This window comes from Oryzias latipes, chromosome 7 (genome assembly GCF_053564925.1).
Source record: "Oryzias latipes strain Hd-rR chromosome 7, Olatipes_Hd-rR_3.1".
NCBI lineage: Eukaryota > Metazoa > Chordata > Actinopteri > Beloniformes > Adrianichthyidae > Oryzias > Oryzias latipes.
The window spans coordinates 32,760,174-32,779,661 of NC_136243.1; the positions used below are offsets into that span (position 1 = coordinate 32,760,174).

The 19,488-nt window shown below is 41.7% G+C and overlaps 1 protein-coding gene across 6 annotated transcripts in view; it reads right to left on the reverse strand.

Moving 5' to 3' along the window:
* The window catches only part of tns2a (tensin 2a), a 55,094-nt gene extending 36,322 nt beyond the window's left edge, over positions 1-18,772 (reverse strand). For 3 of the 6 annotated variants that reach the window (XM_023956350.2, XM_023956351.2, XM_023956349.2), the window contains exons 1-3: positions 18,604-18,772; positions 18,107-18,419; positions 4-109 (exon numbers count right to left, since the gene is read on the reverse strand). In XM_023956350.2, coding sequence (XP_023812118.1) covers positions 4-109; positions 18,107-18,419; positions 18,604-18,611 — 427 coding nt within the window. In that variant the 5' untranslated portion in view covers positions 18,612-18,772. Of the gene's footprint in view, positions 1-3; positions 110-9,325; positions 9,389-9,957; positions 10,115-18,106; positions 18,420-18,603 lie in introns of those variants that run through there. The other 3 variants (XM_078949603.1, XM_023956354.2, XM_023956352.2) reach the window with 2 other exon arrangements.
* Positions 18,773-19,488: the final 716 nt, after the last annotated feature.

A 19,488-nucleotide genomic window follows, 5' to 3' on the forward strand; every position in this document is an offset into this window, starting at 1 on the left:
TACCTCTGCAGAAGGAGCCCACGCTGTCAATGTTTTGCCGACAGACGCTGCACTGACGCTTCTTCTTGAAGGCCTTTTCTTTGAAGACGTGAGGCTCTCCCTTCCCCGACTGTATCCACACACAAGACAACACACGGAAAGTTTAATAACCAAGTCGGACACCCGATACCCCTGCAGGTTCTGCAGCCTGCTCTCAGAAAACAATGAACAAACGCTCATTTGAAGATTTTAAGAAAACCAACTTCCACCTAAGCGAGGAAAAAAAGATGCTTGACTCCTTCCAAAAGGAACAGAAACAGAAGTTAGATACTGCATGCACATGTGACAGGACCTCAGAGGGTTGTGTGTTTGTGAACGCCCACATCTACATCCATTGTGTTCCCACTCTGTTTGTGTAACTGTCTTGCAGTGATAACCCTCGTGGTTCCCATTCACGCTGGAGCATAAAAACATGCTTTATGAAAAAGGATTTTTAAAAGAGCCCGATGATAGACGGGCGACCTGTCCGGGGTGTATCTTGACAGGGTAGCTGGGATTGGCTCCAGTAACCTTGTGGCTCCGCACCGGACTGAGGTGAATATACGGATGGATGAAGTCTAAAAAGCCCATGAAGCAAGTGAACGGCAGAAGAAATCATCAATTTTTCCCCCTCATTGTGTAAGTGTGTGTGCGTGTACAGTGTGTGTGTGTGTGCTCGTGGTAATCCCCCAGCACCTCTTTGTTTCCCCACATGGGATTTAGACCCATGGATGACTGGGCTTGATGTGAAGACTTTGAACATGAGAATCCAAGAGTCCACAGGCTAAAAACAAGGATATATAACAGAGGAGGACAAAAAAAATACTAGGGGAGGACATGTGAGCCAACAATGTGCACGGTCATGCTTAGAGGGAGCGTGCAAAATCTGGACATTGGCGGGCTTCCAAACACGGATTCCAGCCTGTTCCTTTACCTGGGAGTAGTTAGACGTTTGGACACCATCCATGTGATCATTATCGGACTAGAATCCACCGGCTTTACAGGGTTTCCGTATTGATTACACACATACAAGGGCAGGGTTTTTTTTTAATGTTACTTGCTGTCTGTGTGCTTTTCCTTTAGAGGGAGGCTGCTCATGTACTTTTTCCAGGATCCGGCCTTTCTTGCTCTGTTCTGGGACAGAACTGTGTTTGGACAGCTGCCTGCCTGGCATCACCCGCTGCCAGCTGTGTTCAGGGGCTCCTGTAGAAGCACCAAAACCACAGCAACCTACAAGGTGGAGGAGCTCAGGGTCAGTGACTCACAGGCCGATCGTATTCGTTTATGTAATACGCCGGTTGTAGATTCTCTCATTTTTATGGTAAGAAAGTCCGATTTTTCTTCCAGATGGGATTTAAAATCTGAGTCAGTGTGCTGCCCAGTAACAGAAGCAGAGGAAAAGATGAACCATTTTACTTGTATTTGTTCATTTCTTGGATAAATCTTTGTTTCTGTGTAGCGTTCTTACTCTCTAGGTCCGGGACGACAGATAAAGCATCACTTTCTCTTGTCCAAAAACATGGATTCAAATCAAATCTTCGGTTACTAAGGCTTCCATGCTGGATTATTTTGTATAGATGCCCTTTTACATCCACACAACGTCAGCATCGTCCAACTCAAGCATTTCTACTGACGAGTCTCGCCATGGCGTTTCTGCTTTGGCCGTACTGCCACCGTGACCGGGCGCACACCAGTCAGTGAAACTGGAAAAGCCGTCAACTGTTTTTCAGACACACACTCCAAATTGGCTGTTTTAATGTTTTACACCGCTAGAAGCTTATCTGTAGCGCCAACATTTGCTCCCTGTGTTATCCTGAGACCTTTTTTAATAATCTTCCATCCTCAAACGGAGCACTTTGGTTAAAGTCAGGACTTTAAGTTACTCATAAAAACGTCTCATTTAGGTCAAAGTGCTTTGCAGAAAACACCAGTCTTTGAAAAACACTCACCAAAGCCAAAAGACATCAGTTCGTAGACCTAAACAGATTTTTTTATTTACTTTTTAAAAACTTCATTGAACTGACATAACCTTCAAGCATTAATTGTTTTAACTTTTATTTTGTAAAACTGAACTGCTGTTTGTTTTAGTGGTGATTTTATTTATTTTTCCATCAATAATTAATAAAACTGTTAAACGTATCAACAGAGGTTTGAAACACTGTATCTGCAAAAAATCTAATACTATGCTTTTCTAAATGGGTTGTTTTTTGGGATATATATAATAAACGTTACGTTTTCAAACAAAACTAAAATTTTATAATTAAAAAAAAGACATTTAGTTCTGTAAACAACTCAGACCTGCGGAAACAATTATTAAAAGGTAAATAATTTGTTATTTTTTCGAACAAATATTATTGCAGCAACAGCATGACAACTTTTTTAAACTTTCAAATGTGGAACCAGAAACATCGTTCCCTCGTTTTTCATAAAAGTGATTGCAAACATTTTTTTTCTTCCTATCAGGACGTTAAGGCTGGATTCAAATTCATTCCCTGCCTTTACGGCTCCTCCCTGTTGCTCCAACTGTAGGGGCATTTGGAGCTGTAGTGGTGTCCAAACTTGTTTTTTAAGGGGGAATTCGTAGTGACTAACCCTCCGCAAGTAGCGTGATCCGAGCTGCGGTTGTGGCGCGGAGGAGAAACGCATTTCTTCACGAAGTTTACATTTAAATGCATGTAAATACTTTTTGTTTTGGCTTTACTTTTTAAAGTTATAACTCTTTTATAGTTATAACTTCAAGCTATGAGTTACGACAACATTTTTTTGCATAATGCAGTATTGAAGCACTTCACAAATCTGCTACTGAGGTGGTTTATCCCATAGACTGGATGTGTGGGGAGATTTGATGGGGGGTATAGGCTGGAACGCACCATTCAGTGCTCTGGTGTTTAGCAGTTTTGGTTCAAACTGAAGGCCCGTGGTTCCGTGCGTGCATGCTAGGAGTTTCAGCCCACAGCATGCATCCAGACATCACTGCAACCATTTGGGGAAGTTTCCACATGCGCGCATTTCTATACATACCCACGGGGCCACGGCGAGTTTAAAAAAGCAACCGGTTACTGTCAGCTGGACCGCAGTGGCGACACGTCAACACAAAGAGGAAGGGTGGCAGCATTCTTCCCGCTCCAGACACAATCAAGACAACTAAATTCTCCAACCACATGCAATCATGGTCAGACATTGATACCCCACTCTGCCCCCGAGTGCTCCACGAGGTGTTGTAAAGCTCCACCATGCTGGTCCACGCAAGAGCAGTGGAGGGTGAAACCGGCGAAGGTGAAACCACTTTGCATTTCATGAGACTGAAATGTTTTGGCATTATGGGATTCTTGAGGTTGAGGTTTTCCCTCTATGAACCTTTGATTGCAACCTTCTACGATCACACAGACGAGGACAAACGCAGCACATGCTGGGACTGTGGGAGTGGAGGAGGTTCAACGATTCTGTTTAAAGCGGAAAACGGCAGCTGACAAAACAATCTCATCTCAAGCTCCATTTCATTTACATTTAGTAGAACAAGCTTTTTCCAACCAAACCTGAACCAGAAATCCTTCACCTGCTTCAAAAGACCCTTTTTTCTTCCCGCGTGGCTGGTTGTTCTGTTAGCTGGCATTGTTCTTTTCCTGTAATCAGGTCACTCCAGCGTCACGATCCTTCTGATGGTCTTTTGTTGTTTTGATATGTCACACTGACAATTGCTTTTCTTAAATACACACAGCTGTTTGGTCCCAATAAAAGGAGTTCGTTCCCTCTTTTAAGAGTTAAAATTCTCCTAAACATAAATTTGAAGCAACTTTACTGTAACCTTTTTTTTCTTTGCTGTTTGCCAAGAGTTCGACCTTTCTATAGAACACAAGTGTCTTTTATCATCAATGATCGCAGACATCTTCAGATGTGTTTTTGGAAAAAGGTGTCTTTATACTGTCCAATAATAATTACATTCCTTCCCATTGATGAAAACTGTCTCCTGATTGTTTTATTTTTATTTATAAGAAAAAATCTCCAAGTGAATTTAAGAATAACTGACTTTATTAACCCTTTAGTGCTGTTCATGTTACCAACGACACAAAGTAGCAGACACTCTTTGAATCACTGCAACACTTCCACAGCTTTTCTACACACTATACCCATCTGTGGGGGTTGTAGAGAGGGGCAGTCGCATCTTAAGGGGAGTGCAGATGAGTATGAGATCCAATATAATTGGTGATAAGTGAATCTCAGACAGTACGCCATAAGTGCACACTTATGATGTACGGGTGATGATGTCGTATGGTGCCCTTACAACACAGTCTAGTTGTTATGGGGTGCATTACTGGCCCCCTTAGCGACCCTGCAAAGAGAATCCATACAACACACCTGAGTATCACTTACTACCTGTTGCCTGCAGCATGCCCATATAAAAACAAAAGTGCATTAACATTTTTGCTCTACAGGTTCGCTGAGTGGTGTAGACCCATTAAGGTTTGCCCATTTTTAATCCCGTGTCCACCTGTAAGGGCAGATGTGACATAGGCTTGAAGACCCCCTCTGATTAAAAATTGGTGTTTTTAGTGTTTTTAGCATGTTCTTGTATCATTTTTCTGATGCTGGAGGACATATATAAAGGAGCAGATGAAAAAAAGCCATTGGAAAAACCTTGTAGGTGTGATGTAGAACCTCCAATGACAAGCCACAAACTCCCAGCTCTGCTCCATTCTGATGCATCCACTTAACTGAACATCTTTGTTTTCCTCATCTGAGCTGGAATCCAGGTCTACACCGTACAGCTGGATGGCTCCAATATTTCTTGCTATTTTTTTGCACCAATAAAGTTGGGTTGAGGTTGTGAGAGGCTGTAGGCTAGTGGGACCAAGTGTAAACAAAGGGATGATGGGAAATGAAGGCAGGTTCACTCTCTGCCAACAAGTCTCACCAAAACTCAGAGGTGAATTTGGAACGAACTCTAGCCGCTCTGCAGAAACTGTCCCAGAAAACGATAAAATGTTTTTTTTTTTACATTTTGGCTAAAAATCGCATAATAATAATGATTAAAAATAAAACAGGGAACACTTTGAAAAAAGATCAAAAGATGATCGGAGTGGGACTCTATGCAAATATGATTCCTATAAATACCTGCAAACTGGTTTTACGGGTAAAAAAAAATGTTGTTTTTTTTTTTTGTGGCAAACATTTATCATTTCCAGAAATAAAAGAATCATGGTTGGTAGGATCCACTTTGATTGATAAAGACATACATTCTCAGTTCAAATCAGATTTCAATAAACAACATTGAAGTTTTTCAGTGCCATAAAAGCGGAAAAACATCAAACCGTCAGTATTTATTAGGGATGCGCCAAAATATCGAAATGGTGATATATCGCGATATTTAGTCCCGTGATTGATTCCCGATGCGTCTTCATCGAGTATCGACGTTAAATTTATGTTTGGAGACCCTGTGAAACGTTATATTAATCATCCTTTGGTATGACGATTCTTCGATGGCAGAAAGGGGGCGCTCGTTGCGAGCTTGGCTGTCGCGGACGGACGAAGAAGAGTACACAGTCAAACAAAAAAGGTGGAAGGAAAAACATGGAAAATAGCGAGAGCAGCAAGTTAAAAGACGCGCCGGCAGCATCTAAGCTGCATCACCCTGAGTTGTTTGACAAAGCCGTGGCTGTTGCTGGCGTGAAGCCGACACAGCCCGGCGCGGATAACTTTTTCCAGGCAAAGCTACCACCGTCTAATATTGTGTTTAAAAACCAAAAAATAAATGGGGAAATATTTTCCAAAAAACAGTTTTTCGAGTTCTTCTTTCTTAAAATTTGATATATCGTGAGTTGTTAGAGACGACATATATTAATTATCACATTATCGCCATATCGTGATAGTATCGTTATCGTGAGCAATGTATCGCAAATCGTATCGTATTTGCGATACAGTGATTCCCATCCCTAGTATTTATCCATTTTTTTTCCAGATCCTTGTTTGTTTGGTGCATTACAGTTGAAACATATACTTTAAATTAGCATTTTTTATTCAAAATATATGTTTCCAATTATGTTAGAAAGGGAAACAGTTTCAAACAAACTTATTTTAGCAACACTGATGCCAAAAATATGAATAATTCAAAATGCAGATATTTTTTTCTGACAGTTTCACTGATATGATGCGCTGAAATTCTAAACCAAAGCCTTCAAAAAGGTTTACGGCCTTTTAAATGAAAACAACGCATACTCAGAGCTCTGTCCTCAGGACAGCCACTGCTGTCAACAAAGACACGAAAAACAAAACCGTCTCTGCTTAAACTTGTGGAATTCAACAATCAGTGATCTGAAGTCGTTCAGAGGCAGATTAGATCTGTTTTGAACGCCTGGCGGGAGGATTCACACCGTCAACCCGCTGGGAGCGCTCCAACTTTCACTGAGGAGGAATGAAACGCCAACAAACCTCAAACTCTTCGTCTGAAACCCCAGACAGCTGGAAAAAACAGACAGCTGTCCCTTTTCCTCTTCCTGTCCCGGTGCCCCCCCCCCGCCGCAACATCTGCCAGGAACAACAAGGTCCTTTTTAACATTTTTAGCCTTCTGGCAAAAAAAAGAAATGAAACGTTTTCGCAGTCAATGAGACGCTTTCTAACCCGACGCCCCCACTCGCCCCCACTTTTTCCTAGCTGCCCCGCCACCAGCTGTTATCAAACAGAGGCTGAATTCACAGAGGGAGGGGTCAGATTCGTGCATGAGGTTCGCAAGCACAAATGTATAAACAAACACGCCTCACAGAGGGAACCTGTCTAAAAATAGTTTAGACATTTCCACGCTGATGGTCGCTCTAGGGGGAGGAGCTCGTTCATACCATCAGAACCGTGTTTGGGACTCCGCCCACAGATGGTCAGCGACTGAAACCAGAAAAAGAGGCTCTCCGGGAGACACAGAGCAGATCCAGTCCATGTCCTGAGGCTGCAAAGCAGCCCCAAACCACCACACTACCACCACCATGTTTGACTGTTGCTGTGGTGTACTTCTTCTGAGACCAAATCTTGTGTCTCCTGAGCCTAAATATTTCTCGAAAAAGTCTAGAAGAAAATCCAGATGTTTTTGTCAAATATGAGAGAAGTCTTTGTGTTTTTTTTGCTCTTCTCCTTTAAAAATGTATAAGGAATAACAGCTGTGGAGAGCAATCGACCAACAATACATTTTGTTGGTAGATCAAATGCTTTTTAAGTCAGGCCATCCTTTCTATGAAACTGTTTTTCTGGCCCAGACCCACATGTTTGGGGGGACATACATGCAAAATGGCATTTTATAGCTATACTGTACCTACATAAAAGTGCATTCTAGATCAATTTGACCCTCTGTGAGTCTTTGGAGGCATCTGGACTGTCTGAAATGAAACTTAAGTCTAAAAAGGATGAAAGCGGAGCCCAAAGATGGGCCCAGACAGAAAACCAGAACTATATCTGAACCAGAACTGGTGGAACCCCATCAGGACTAGAGGCAGGTCTATGTATTTTTGGCTCTGACTTTTCCTAGGAGAAAGACATGAATTTGTACTATTTTTAGAGGATGAATTTAAAACTATAGTCAAATGTTTTTTTGACAAACCGGTCACTTTGACTTTTTGTAAAAAAAAAAAAAACATGAATGAAAAGGATGGCTTTTATTGTGAAAGTACATGTACCATTTCATATTAATGATGCCATTGAGCACCAAAAAATAAGAATCTGTTTGATATCTTAGATTATTCTTGCATTAATACTTTGATATTTAGTTCCACTGTAAACTGGATTTCTGTTTAACAAGGAACGTAGTGTGAGGTAATAAAGTGGAACTTTTCTTAGGTTCTCATTAGGACCTATGTGTTCTTGTTAATTAGAGATTTTCATCTGAATGTCATTTTAAAGTTACAATCTTAAGACACGCTGTGATTGCCACTTAGTAAAAAAAATGAACAGAGCCCACACTCGTTCTAAAGGTGGACATTTACCTGGCAGTTAGCTGAAGTCGTTTAATTTTAAAAGCAGGCGGGTTCTGTGCCGTTCAGCACGCTGCAGCGTTTAAAAAGTGTGTTCTGTCTATGCAAGAACCCACCTTCTATTCAAATGATCTCACCCGGGTTCCTGCATCATTTGCTGGCATTAAGGTCAGTGTGTGTTTTCATGCATCCACAGGGCGGGTCAGGCGGTGCAGGGAACAGAGACAGCCTGTTCCCAGAGGTGAGGTCAGCTCGCTGCCTTGACACACTTCCGTTTGGACACACTGAGGAGCCTATACGCTTTTATTAAGCAGCAAAATGTCACACCTTTTCCAGTCATTTTGGCTGTGTCCAAACTCCCACCCTAACCACTAAACTACTAAAAAACTATATAGTGCGGGACTATGTAGTGCCCTGAATTTACCATGGTCACTTCTTCTTTTCTTTTTTTTAAATATGACGTCATCTATTTCACAAAGTTAATATGAGCGTTTTGTGACGATTATTTATGAGTCCACTGTCTTCTGAAGATGAAAACGTTGATGGTTTAATAAAAAATACATTCTTTTTGGCAAAAATTGTACAGACGCAATGCATTGTGGTCTATATTCGCTGATCTAGGCAGCACTGGTTTATCGCAGACTTCTGGGAAATTTCTAGAGCACTGGATTTTTGAATTGTAAATTCGGACACCACTACAAATATGGCGAACGCACTATAAAGTGAACTATGTAGGGGTTATTCGGACGTAGCCTTGGCCTCAGTGAGAACACCAGAGTGAAGGTCTTGTGTGCCACTTTTATCAAAAGTATTTCAGGTGGAAGATTGAAGTTTAAATTAAAGGGGATTTGCTGCCTCCGAGCTGTTTCGGGGGGGGTGAATAGCTGGGTTTCCAGCCGGTGTAACAGCATCTGGAACCAGGAAGCGGGACGCGGCCCGTTTCAGTCTCCTACTGACTTGGCAGTGACCATAGGGCGTCCCGGGGAAACACAACCACCCCGTGCCAACAGACCTCTCAGTTACACCCAGTAATTACAAATATAGAATACCTCCTGTACACCCAAAACAAATGAAGTATTGTGTTGCTGCTCACAGAGCATCTCCAGCCTCACTCCGAGGAGACACACCTCTTTAAATGTCCTGCCTGAGGGTTTTCTCAGAAAGGTTTGGAGGAAAATGTGGACGGACGTCCACTCAGCTGAAGGACAAGTTGCTCCTCACAGGGGAAAAAAAAAAGGCCAGACTCATATCAGAGGAACGTTCACATCCAAAAGGGGTTTATCTCCTTTGGACAAGCAGGACAGGAGCCAAATTCATCAACATCCAACAGCTGAGGCGCAACACAAGACTACAGCACCTTTTCATCATCATGACGCTGTGGTCTCCCAGCCATCAAATCCCGTCCATCAAAGCAGAAGCACTTAAAAAAAAAAAAAAACAGTGAAAGGAGAAGCTTCATCAATCAGCTGATCCAGGCTTGTTCCCCAGCTGGAAACAAACTTCCAAAAATCTACCTCCACAGCTTTAGGAGATGCTCTAAAAATAAAAAAAAGGAGGAGAATCCAGGTTGATTCCAGCTGGAGCACCGAGATTTTCACTGGAAAACCGCTTAACAACCCCCCCACAGCTCGCCTTCTTCATACGTCCAGCTCTTCTTGGACTTCTTCCTTTCAAATTAAAAGCCCGTGACACAACTGGATCTGAACGCATCACATGAGCGCATCCAGAACATTTCTGTTGATTTCCCAAAACTCACGAAGTCACCAAAATGTTATTATTATTAACACACCAAAATGCGCATGTTTTGTCGCGCAAACCGGGTTTTAAAAACACAAAACTCGGAAAGTGCGCAACACATGATGAGTCCAAAACTTCATAATTATTTCCACACACATCAAACACGTTTTTCAGCAAATAGTACGGCCTCCTGTGGGTAACAGACCCTTCAAAAACTGGCCTCCCGCTGGTCCAAAGCCTCTCGGGACCTACCTTGTTCATTTTCCCGCTGAGCATGTCCGCTGCTTCAGACGGCGGCCTTCCCCGTCAGCTCAGAGCTCTGAGGCGGCCCGGGACTCTGGAAGCCCCGCTCCTCAGTCCGCTCTGATAGGGGCGGGGCTAAGATCATGGGAGGAGGGGCTGATGCAGAGCTTTCTGGCTTCTGATTGGTTCGTTTATGGTGGGGCGCGTTAACACACTCCCTTCTGATTGGCTCAATTCATTTCCATGATTTTGCTGTAAACACTTGGCTGTTTGAGACTGTCAATGAAGACTGTTGAAAAAAATGGAGAATGTTTTATTTTATTAAGCCACTTTGGCAGAAACTACTGACATGAAGGTACCTAGATTCCATTTTTTACCCGATTACACTAAATTTTATACAGTTTTATACATTTTACCTTTTAAACTGTTGTTTAGAAATATTTTGTGATTGCATAACTAACATTCAGCGGTTTTTATTTGATTGCATTTTCATTTTTCCTGCAACATTAATTAAGTATCTACAAGTTAATCCCTATATTTTTTTTAATAAGAAACGTTCATCAAACAGTTTTTCAGAGCTTTAATATAATCTTATTTGAATGTTTTGGAGGGCATCGTTTTATGAAAGAAAATATTTGCCAAACTGTTTAAAGAAGGATTTTAAACTATGCTCCTCAAAGCAGCTCTAATATTCAATTTTCTAAACAAAATAACCATTTTGTCTACATTTACACAAGCCTGGGTTTATGTGAAACAGGAAAACAAAAGATACATTTTCGATTAAAATGTCACTCAAACATGTTAATTTGGAGGCAGACAGGCATTTTAGTTAAGGTTTGAAAATTTTTCAAGCTCTATTTGTACACTTTGGTTCACTCTCTGATGCTCAAAGTTCTTTTCCAAAAACACATTGATCTGCTGAGGAAAAATTTGCATATTTATATACAAACACACAGTAAAAATCAAAGTAGAGCAAGAGAAAAGACAGTCAAAGCGACTTGCTTAAATAAATAACTTTAGTCAAAAACTACTAATCAGAAATTTCTGTCAAAATAATCTAAACAATAAATGCTAGAATAAAATAAAATAAATGCTACAAATGCTAGAATGCAGAACCTATTTTTGGGATAAAATATTGCTGTTACCGTAACATGCCTTCAATGAAGGAAGGGGCGTGGCTAATTTTCACAACTGCACTGTGTGACTCAGGACGGATTAATGTGTTTGCAGCAGCATCTAGTGGTATAACTGAATAAATGAAAAACATTCCAGAAAAACATATGGTAAGCGTTGTAATTCTGTGTGAAATTTCCTTACGTTTGAAATGTTATTTATAAAAAAGAAGGCACATTTTTTCTCCATTTTGAGTTGCATGAAAAACATGCAGCTCTGGGCACACCTATGGTTGCAATTACATTAACGTATGCATGCACATGCTTCGCTTTAGAGTCGCCTGGCTTAAATTGTGAGTCCCTAATGGTCTCCAGTCTTTTACTTTAAATGCCTGCAGTATCAGTTCTGTCTGCTGCATCACTTTGATGGTATGCAGGCATGAAGCTGGCAGAGTATGTTTTTTTTTAGCGTACTTGTTTATATGGATCACAACACACGCAGGGACCTGCTCCTCCACCAGGCAGCATGTGTCCACTGCTGCTGCTCTTTGTTTTGCTGCAGTTTGAGGAATTCTTGGGTAAATTCATGATGAAGAAACATGGAGGGAAGCAGTGAGAAAAGGTGAAGGAACTGCCCACCGAGGGAGGATGTGAGACAGGAAGCTGGTGCTTTGGATTGGAATGAGAGGTTGTAGTCGATGGGGGGAGGGGGATTCTGGATTAAAGGTGGAGAAAAGAGGGATGGAGCTGCGGTGAATAAAACCAGAAGAATCATTCATTTTTTGTCCTGCACAGAAAAACAAACACAGCTGACAAAGTGATGCAAGGTGCTTCTTGCTGCTGGACATTCTGCAGATGTGGAGGGACTGGGACCACTCTTTGTGGTAAATGAGACAGAGGTTGACAGAGTGGGGGACCCCAGCCAAGAGGAAATGAGCGGACGGGGAGGCTGGAAAAGGGGGCAGCTTGACAACGGATTGTGTAAGACAGCACTAAGCCAAGCGCTGATAAGGTGCAGCTGTTGAAGGAGCAAAGGATCGGTGGGAATGTTGGGTGATACTGTGGACACAAATGAGCACATGTTCCCATTTATTGCACCGAAGAGTTCCATAAAGCCAATCTCTCTGTGCTGCAGACATTTCCAGGAGTTGGCCAATCATCAAGTTGAAGTTTTTTTAGTGTAAAAGAGAGAAATAATTTGTGTGAAATTCTCAAGGAGGCGTTTCTTTTCAGGGCGATGTTGGGATATGTTGGGAATTTAGCCAGGAGAGGAAATGGGGGTTTTATGTCTTTCCCTTCTCCCCCGATCAGCTTTCATCTGTGTGACCGCTACACACAACAACAAGCATTCCTCAAATCCAGCTCCGAATTTGGGAACAATCTTTGTTTTCAAGCCACAGGAATCCAGGCTACAACAGCCATCACCGCCCTGGACTTCATGCAGGCTTTTAACTTTTTATTAGTAGAAGTGTGAGGGTTGCATCTGCTGCTCTCCTGGTTAAGGAGCATGTGGGAGTCTCTATATTTAACCCTGACTGGTCACTGTTCCGTCTTTTGTTGGGTGTGTTTGTCGTGAATGCCTGTGGCTCATGGCCTCTGTATCATCACGGCCAACCCAAACGTTTCCTGAAAGGAAGAATTACTGGGAAGCTACACAAATAAATACAAAACCACTGACACTGCTCCAGGTCTCTCCGTGCATTTGATCCGTCAACAGAATGAAAACAGGGCAACCGCCGTTTCCAGCATCTTTCAAAGGAAATTAAAACTTTAAAGGCAGATTTTTTAACTGGTTAGACCAGTTATGGTACAGCTGGCTTCCCAAAGATAAAGTTGTACATCTAAAGATAATCTAAATCCACAACTTTAAAGCTGCATTTAAACTCATGATTTATTGGAAACCTCATGCAGCACTTCACCTACCATAATTAAGACGGTACAATATTTTAATGTGTGGAACCTTTGAAAAAAATCAGAACTTTGTATTTCATTCTTTACTACGGAGCCCCTAAAGAGCAATTGAAGAAGAAAAAAACTTTTGAAGTAAATAAAATAATAATAAAAATCTAACAGGTGCTAACCTGTTAGTAACGGGCGCGCACAAGACACCCGTTAGCATCTGGCCATTTGTGGTCATATGCGCACAGAGGCATTTTTCCAAGTTATCTGGAAATGGCATTACGTGAGCTAATTGAGTTTCACTTTGCTTTTGGACTTGTCTACAAAGAGACTGCAGCTTTGCTTGCTCAACATCACAATTATTTCATCTATGAACGTCATCTTAATCGAGTTTTAAAGTCATGTGGGTTTTTTTGACGCAGGGGTTACACCAGTTTAGATCAGGTTATTGCTTTTATTCAGGAAGAATTAAGATCAAAGATCGCAAAGTGCATTCAAAATGGGCTGCACGTAAGGAAAAACATGTCCGTCTCGTTATACAAGAACTTGACCCACAGGGTGTTGAACTCTGAAGAGCCAGACGACTGCATCGCCGCAGTTACAAAGGGTCCAAATTACGTTTGGCATTTGGATTCTTTGGATTCTTACGACAAACTGAAGCCATTTGGTATTTGCATTGATGGCTATTGGTTACTGGTGCTCATCAGTTAGTTTTTATCTTTTTACTTCAATTGTCTTTTTTCTTTAGTCGCTCCGTACTTTACCAATAAATATTCCTTTTTTTTCTTCGTGATAGCCTGTAAAATTTCTGTTAAATATGACGTGGAGGATTTGAACACGAACATGGAACATACTATTATTGTGTGAGTGGTAAGTGTATCGGGAAGCATTTGTAAGGCTAATAGAAGTAGCACGTTCTTATGATGGACAGGTGATGCTGTCGTACGATGTTTTTTGCCACACTCTGATCATTAGTAATGTGTGACTATTGGCTCCTTACTGACCACACACAAATACACCACGGACTGGGTGTGGATCTGATACGTAAGTGGCTGTAGGTTGTCCACACAAACTGCACTCTGATAGTGTGCAGTACAACTTTTCGCCTGCTGCATGCCCATATAATATAATGTCCATGAACATTTTCTCTCTATGGGTTCATCGTGTGGCCAACAATCTTGATATTTTATGCGGGACAACAACCCTGCAGGTTTGACCATTTTTTTGCTCGCAGACAGCCCTTTTCCGACCGTTAGGGCATTTGTGACTGAAGGCCATGTCACACTGCCACACGTGAATATACGAGGAAAATGTGAGAAAAGTTGTGGTCTTCACGTGAAATTTTCACAGATGTATCATGAATGAACCATGGAAAAAGTACAAATAAACCACGCAAAGAACACGTAAAGTAACGTAGAACATGAACCATGCGTGATTATTGAGTTGTTTATGTGCAATTCACTAGCAATTCGTGCGTCAATTAGGTAACTTTAAAGTCATATAGGCACTGTATACGCGATATAAAAGTTATATATCAGTGGTACATGCGTGAAAAGTCCGTTAGACATACGTGGACATACATGAAACGGTCGTGTAGTTACATATAAACTATGGAAGATACACTTAAACTTTGTTACTTTCAACAAGCTAAAACATTTAAACAGCTCAAAAAACAAAATCACATAAAGACCCATCAGCCAAAACGCTTGACAGACATCATTTGTATGACGACAAATCCAAGAAACACTTATGAATTACTTATATATCACGCATCAATCACGAAAGACGAAAATTTAATACATGGAAAATACGCAAAATGTACTTATTGGCTGTGTGACACAGCCTCAGGGATTAGTTGCATCTGAACTATACTGAATTTGGTTCCCAATCATTAGGTTTTTTTTTTCAGCCATTAAAATGTTAATATAAAAATTTAAGAGAGGAACGCAGACCAAACTGTGGGTTTTATCACCTTGTAGAATGGGCTACACATTATTCCTGCAGCAGGAAGTTTCTGAGGGAAACCATGAGAACTGCTGACTACTTCTGTTTATATCCAGACTCCACCCACACAGGACTGTTTATTTATTGACACTCAGCTACTCTTCATCAGCAAGAGTGACTGGACAAAGCGTGTTGGTGGGAAGCCAAAGAATAGTCCATTAAAGGCTAATTTCCCCAGAATCATTCTGGGTTCCTTCCAGCCACATAAACACAGTTATGATCACTATGTGAGGAATCCATCCATGTGTTTGATGAAACACTTTAAATATGAGTTCATTATAGAACTATTCGGAGGAGCATATGGAAGATATTTTATTTCAATTTCCAGTAAAGAACTGACAATGGTTTCTGTTTATCACGCCAAAGTAAACAAGCATGATTCTTTGTCATATTCTGGTCAGATTCCCTTGGATCCTTTGGAGGTCCAGTACCCTGACATGTTTATCCATGTTTATGAAAAGCACTATAAAAGGAAAAAGTACTTTAATTAAAAGAAAACCATAAAAAGATAAGACACATGTCCTCCCTGGGGATAATTGGGATCTAGCTGGTTCCCACACCCTTTAGTTTGGGGTCGGTTGCTGCAGGATGACGTAGTACAGGAAGCCTCACATTCCCACGCTGCTCAGGATTTGACACAGAGCCCAAATGTGCACATTAACTCAACCAAAAAAAGCGATGAGACAGATCTTTCCATGGAAATGCAGAAAATTTGTTCTAACATTCCAGCCAATCAAAAAGAGAGCTCACCTTAGTGCAATAAACGCTGGTGCTCAAAGGTCAAAGTTACCACAGTCCCTCAGCCCAAACAACCATCACGCTTCTGTTTACAAGACTGCAGCACGCTGAGGCCTTCACTACAGGGCTGTTACAGCTGCACAGATGTGGCCGCAGCTTATGGTCATCCATATCCTTAATACCGCACAGAAGAAAACACGCACACTCTGTTTTCTGTCCCTGAATGTGCAGTTTCAAGTGTCAACATGACTGTCGCATCACAACAAACCCTCTCTGTTAGCATCTCCGGACAATGGTCCCTCGTTTATCCCAAGAATTAGGTTCTAAAAATAACCAGCGATCGATGAAGTAGGATTACAGGTGTTTTAAGGCTGTGAAACTCCTCACTACACACTTTTCTCAGAATAACATGAACATTTTAACACTTTTCTCTCCTGTTTAAACTCAAAGTTCAAACCTTCATAGAAAAATAGATCAAGTGTCATAGAATGAAAACAAAGATCTGATCGCGATCAGAGATTTATGTAAAATTGACAAATTTGTACAAGAGCCAGGCACTGAGGAGATTGATTGACAGGGTCAACAACCAATCAGGATGCAAAACACAATGTGCTTTTAAAATTAAAGCAACCAAAATTGCACTGAAAAAATTCAGCAGAACAGTGAAAACGAAAGGGCGAATATACAGTAGCTATGGAACACTGTATCTTCATAAAGGAGAAAGGTGGTTTTCAGAAAATACATTGAAGCTAATTCATGCCTTTCCCACAAGTCTTTCATGTTTCATCAAATCTCAAACTCTGGATTTCAGTAAGGGCCTAAAACTGATGATGATGATGATGATGATGATGATGATGATGATGAGGATGACATTTCATTTCAGACATATACTTTAAAAGGAAAGATAAGACAAAATAAACAAAGAAAGAATACAACAAATATTCAAAAGGGAGAGACAACAAGTTAAAGTTTTGATCATAAGTGATCTTAAAGTTCTCTTAGAACTGGTTTCTTCAAGTAATGAAGTAAGGGTAACTGGGCAAGAAACTGGGAGAACTGGATAAATATGGTTTGGAACAAGAACTACACTGACAGTTAGCTGAAGACCAGCACCAAACTGTCCAATAACTGCAAAGTCAATGGATGGAAGTGACCTGGAAAATTGAAAAAAAAAAGGGCCAGAAACTGGATAAAAAACAAATGGTAATACATTTTTTAAAGCAGTCTTTAAATTATTAGAGGGAAACAAATGGAAAATGTCTGAAGATTTTATGATAATAATCTAAAAATGCTATTAACTGAAGGTTAATGGAAGATAGCTTCGCATTGTGAAGATGCTTATTCCTAAAAAATCTGATTGAGGATGAGATCTTCAATGAAAAATGATTTTTCGTTTTTGAAGAACAACTTTCCAATGAAATCACTTTGGTAGTTTTTAAAGGGTCTTTACCATCCTATTTTTAAGCATTTTCTAGGAAAGAAAAAATCTGTATATATGATAATATATTACCTTTGGAACACAAAAGAACACATTTTTTATGAAATATTAGTTATGTACCGAAGTTCTTTTCTAACCCAGAAGAACTCTCTTCTTCCAACCCAGAAGATCTCTGAGGCCCCGCCTTTTACTCCTAGTGGGTCCCGCCTATTTAAGACGTCAACCCAGAGCCAACCGCGGCAGCGTGTCTGCATCTCGCCCACGGAAACAAACAACATTCGAACTTTTGCAATACACTTCAAAACTCAAAAGCTTGATTGTGCACGATAAAGGGTCTTCATTAAAAGCTCATTAGAAAATTGCCTCTGAGTTGTGGGCGGGGCCATTGCCACAGAGCAACCCCACCCCCTTTCCCATCCCCATTGTTGAGAGCAGGGAGCTCGTGGCCCGCCTTGCGCATTTTCTACGTCACTAATAAGCTCCTTTTCAAACCACATTTCTTTTCTCTGCTCCTGATTTTACGATTTGAATAAAGAAATACTTAGAAATGCAATTCTAAGCTTCATCCATCATCAGAAAGATGCCTCAAGAACATGTTCAAAATACCAAAAAGACCATTTTCATCAGAGTGGGTCATTAGATGATACATCATAGTTTTTATCAATGATTATTTACATTAGGCAGGTTACTGTGGGAGTAAAAACTGCAGGACCCTAGAACCTAAGAATCTTGATAACCTTGGTAACAGGTGCAGAAAATATCTGTCACTGAGCTAAACTCTAAGTATGTTGGGTCATAATAAAACATTTCCAGTGAGTGAGCGCAAGTAAGCTCAGGGAGTTAAAGAATTTGGTTGGAGTTGTACCTGCGGAAAAACGTCAGCCTGAACAGAAGGAGGAAACAACAGAGCCGTCCAGCACAAACACCACCTGATGACGTGACATCATGGAGAGCTCCTCACACTGACCTTTGTCAGCCTCATCCTGCCGCTATCGCTCCTCTCCAGACTCCTCCTGTGCAGAGACGAGCTCCTGACCACCGGCACCGGCTGCACCACTCCCTCCCCGCACCAGTCCGAGCTCAGGGCGCACCCCATGTGGGATGACGAGGTCCTGGACGCCTTCTTTCCTCCGTCTGTCCTACCTGCTCCTCCTCGTCTGTCCCTTTGTGTCGCCTTCACCTCCTGGATCCTGGAGGGCGACTCCAGCTCCCGGGCAGCTGTTTTTGTCAGCTGGATAGACGGACGCCCTTCCTCTTTTCCTGGCTCTTGATCAGCCCAGCTGCAGGGACAGAGGGAAGGAGACTCTCTGCCCTGCTCTGCTGCTTTCAAAACAGTCGTTAAAAACACTCGCCTCTCCTCCTCGGCCCTCCTTTTCTCACATGAAAACTCCCCATTTTTTGCCTCCCCCCACTAACTGTTACCAACAGCAACTTTCTTCAGCACACCTTTGGCTTGTCCCTTACTTTCTCATTGCATCCGTCTTCTGTGGACTTCCCAGATCCTCCTCTGATTCATCAGAGCTTCAACTTTCCCATCTTTGAAATGTTCCCGTTTCCTCCTTTTCTCCTCTTGCTTACTCTCTGTTCCAAGAACAACGTCTTCCCTCCTTCTCCCTCTGCAGCAGTACCCCTCTGCTACGGTTGCCTCAGTCTTACGTATACAATTACCTCTCTGTTCTCACCCCCACCCATCTCTGCAGCTCCCCTCTGCTTTCCTGCTCCCAGATACAGGCAGTTACTCCTCAGCCCAGGCAACACATTGTCTGTATTGTCTTGCAAACAACCAAGAAAACCTCAGCAGTGTGACGGCTGCCGTTGGGATGCTGTGCATGGACGGTGACTCAGGCCGGACTGAGCTGGCCGTTGTTCGGGACGCAGTGGCCTCTTCTCTGTGAAACAAAGTCCGTTTCACCACAGAATCCACACCTACAACACCCACCCTCTGTTAATGCAAGGTCACATGCATCAGGACGCTGAGATGCTGAGATGCAGCAGCATCAATAAAAAAAAAAAAACACACTTTTGCACCAAAAGCCTTTTGGACTTTATCAAGAAGAAATGTTAATGGATTACTTTACAATGCTTATTTATGAGTTCAATGACGTCACAGATCCAGAACAGATTCAGATGTTTGGAGAGCAACAGTCTGCATGTTCCCCCATGCATGGTTGGGTTTCCTCCAGCCACTCTGGTTTCCGTCCAAAACCCAAAAACATGCTTCATTGGTTAATTGGTTGCTCTAAGCCTAAGGTGTCCTTGTAGGTGTGCATGTGTGACTGTAAGAGATTGTATGCCCTGTAACAAACTGGCGATCTGTCCAGTGTGTACCCCGCCTTGATCCAACAGTAG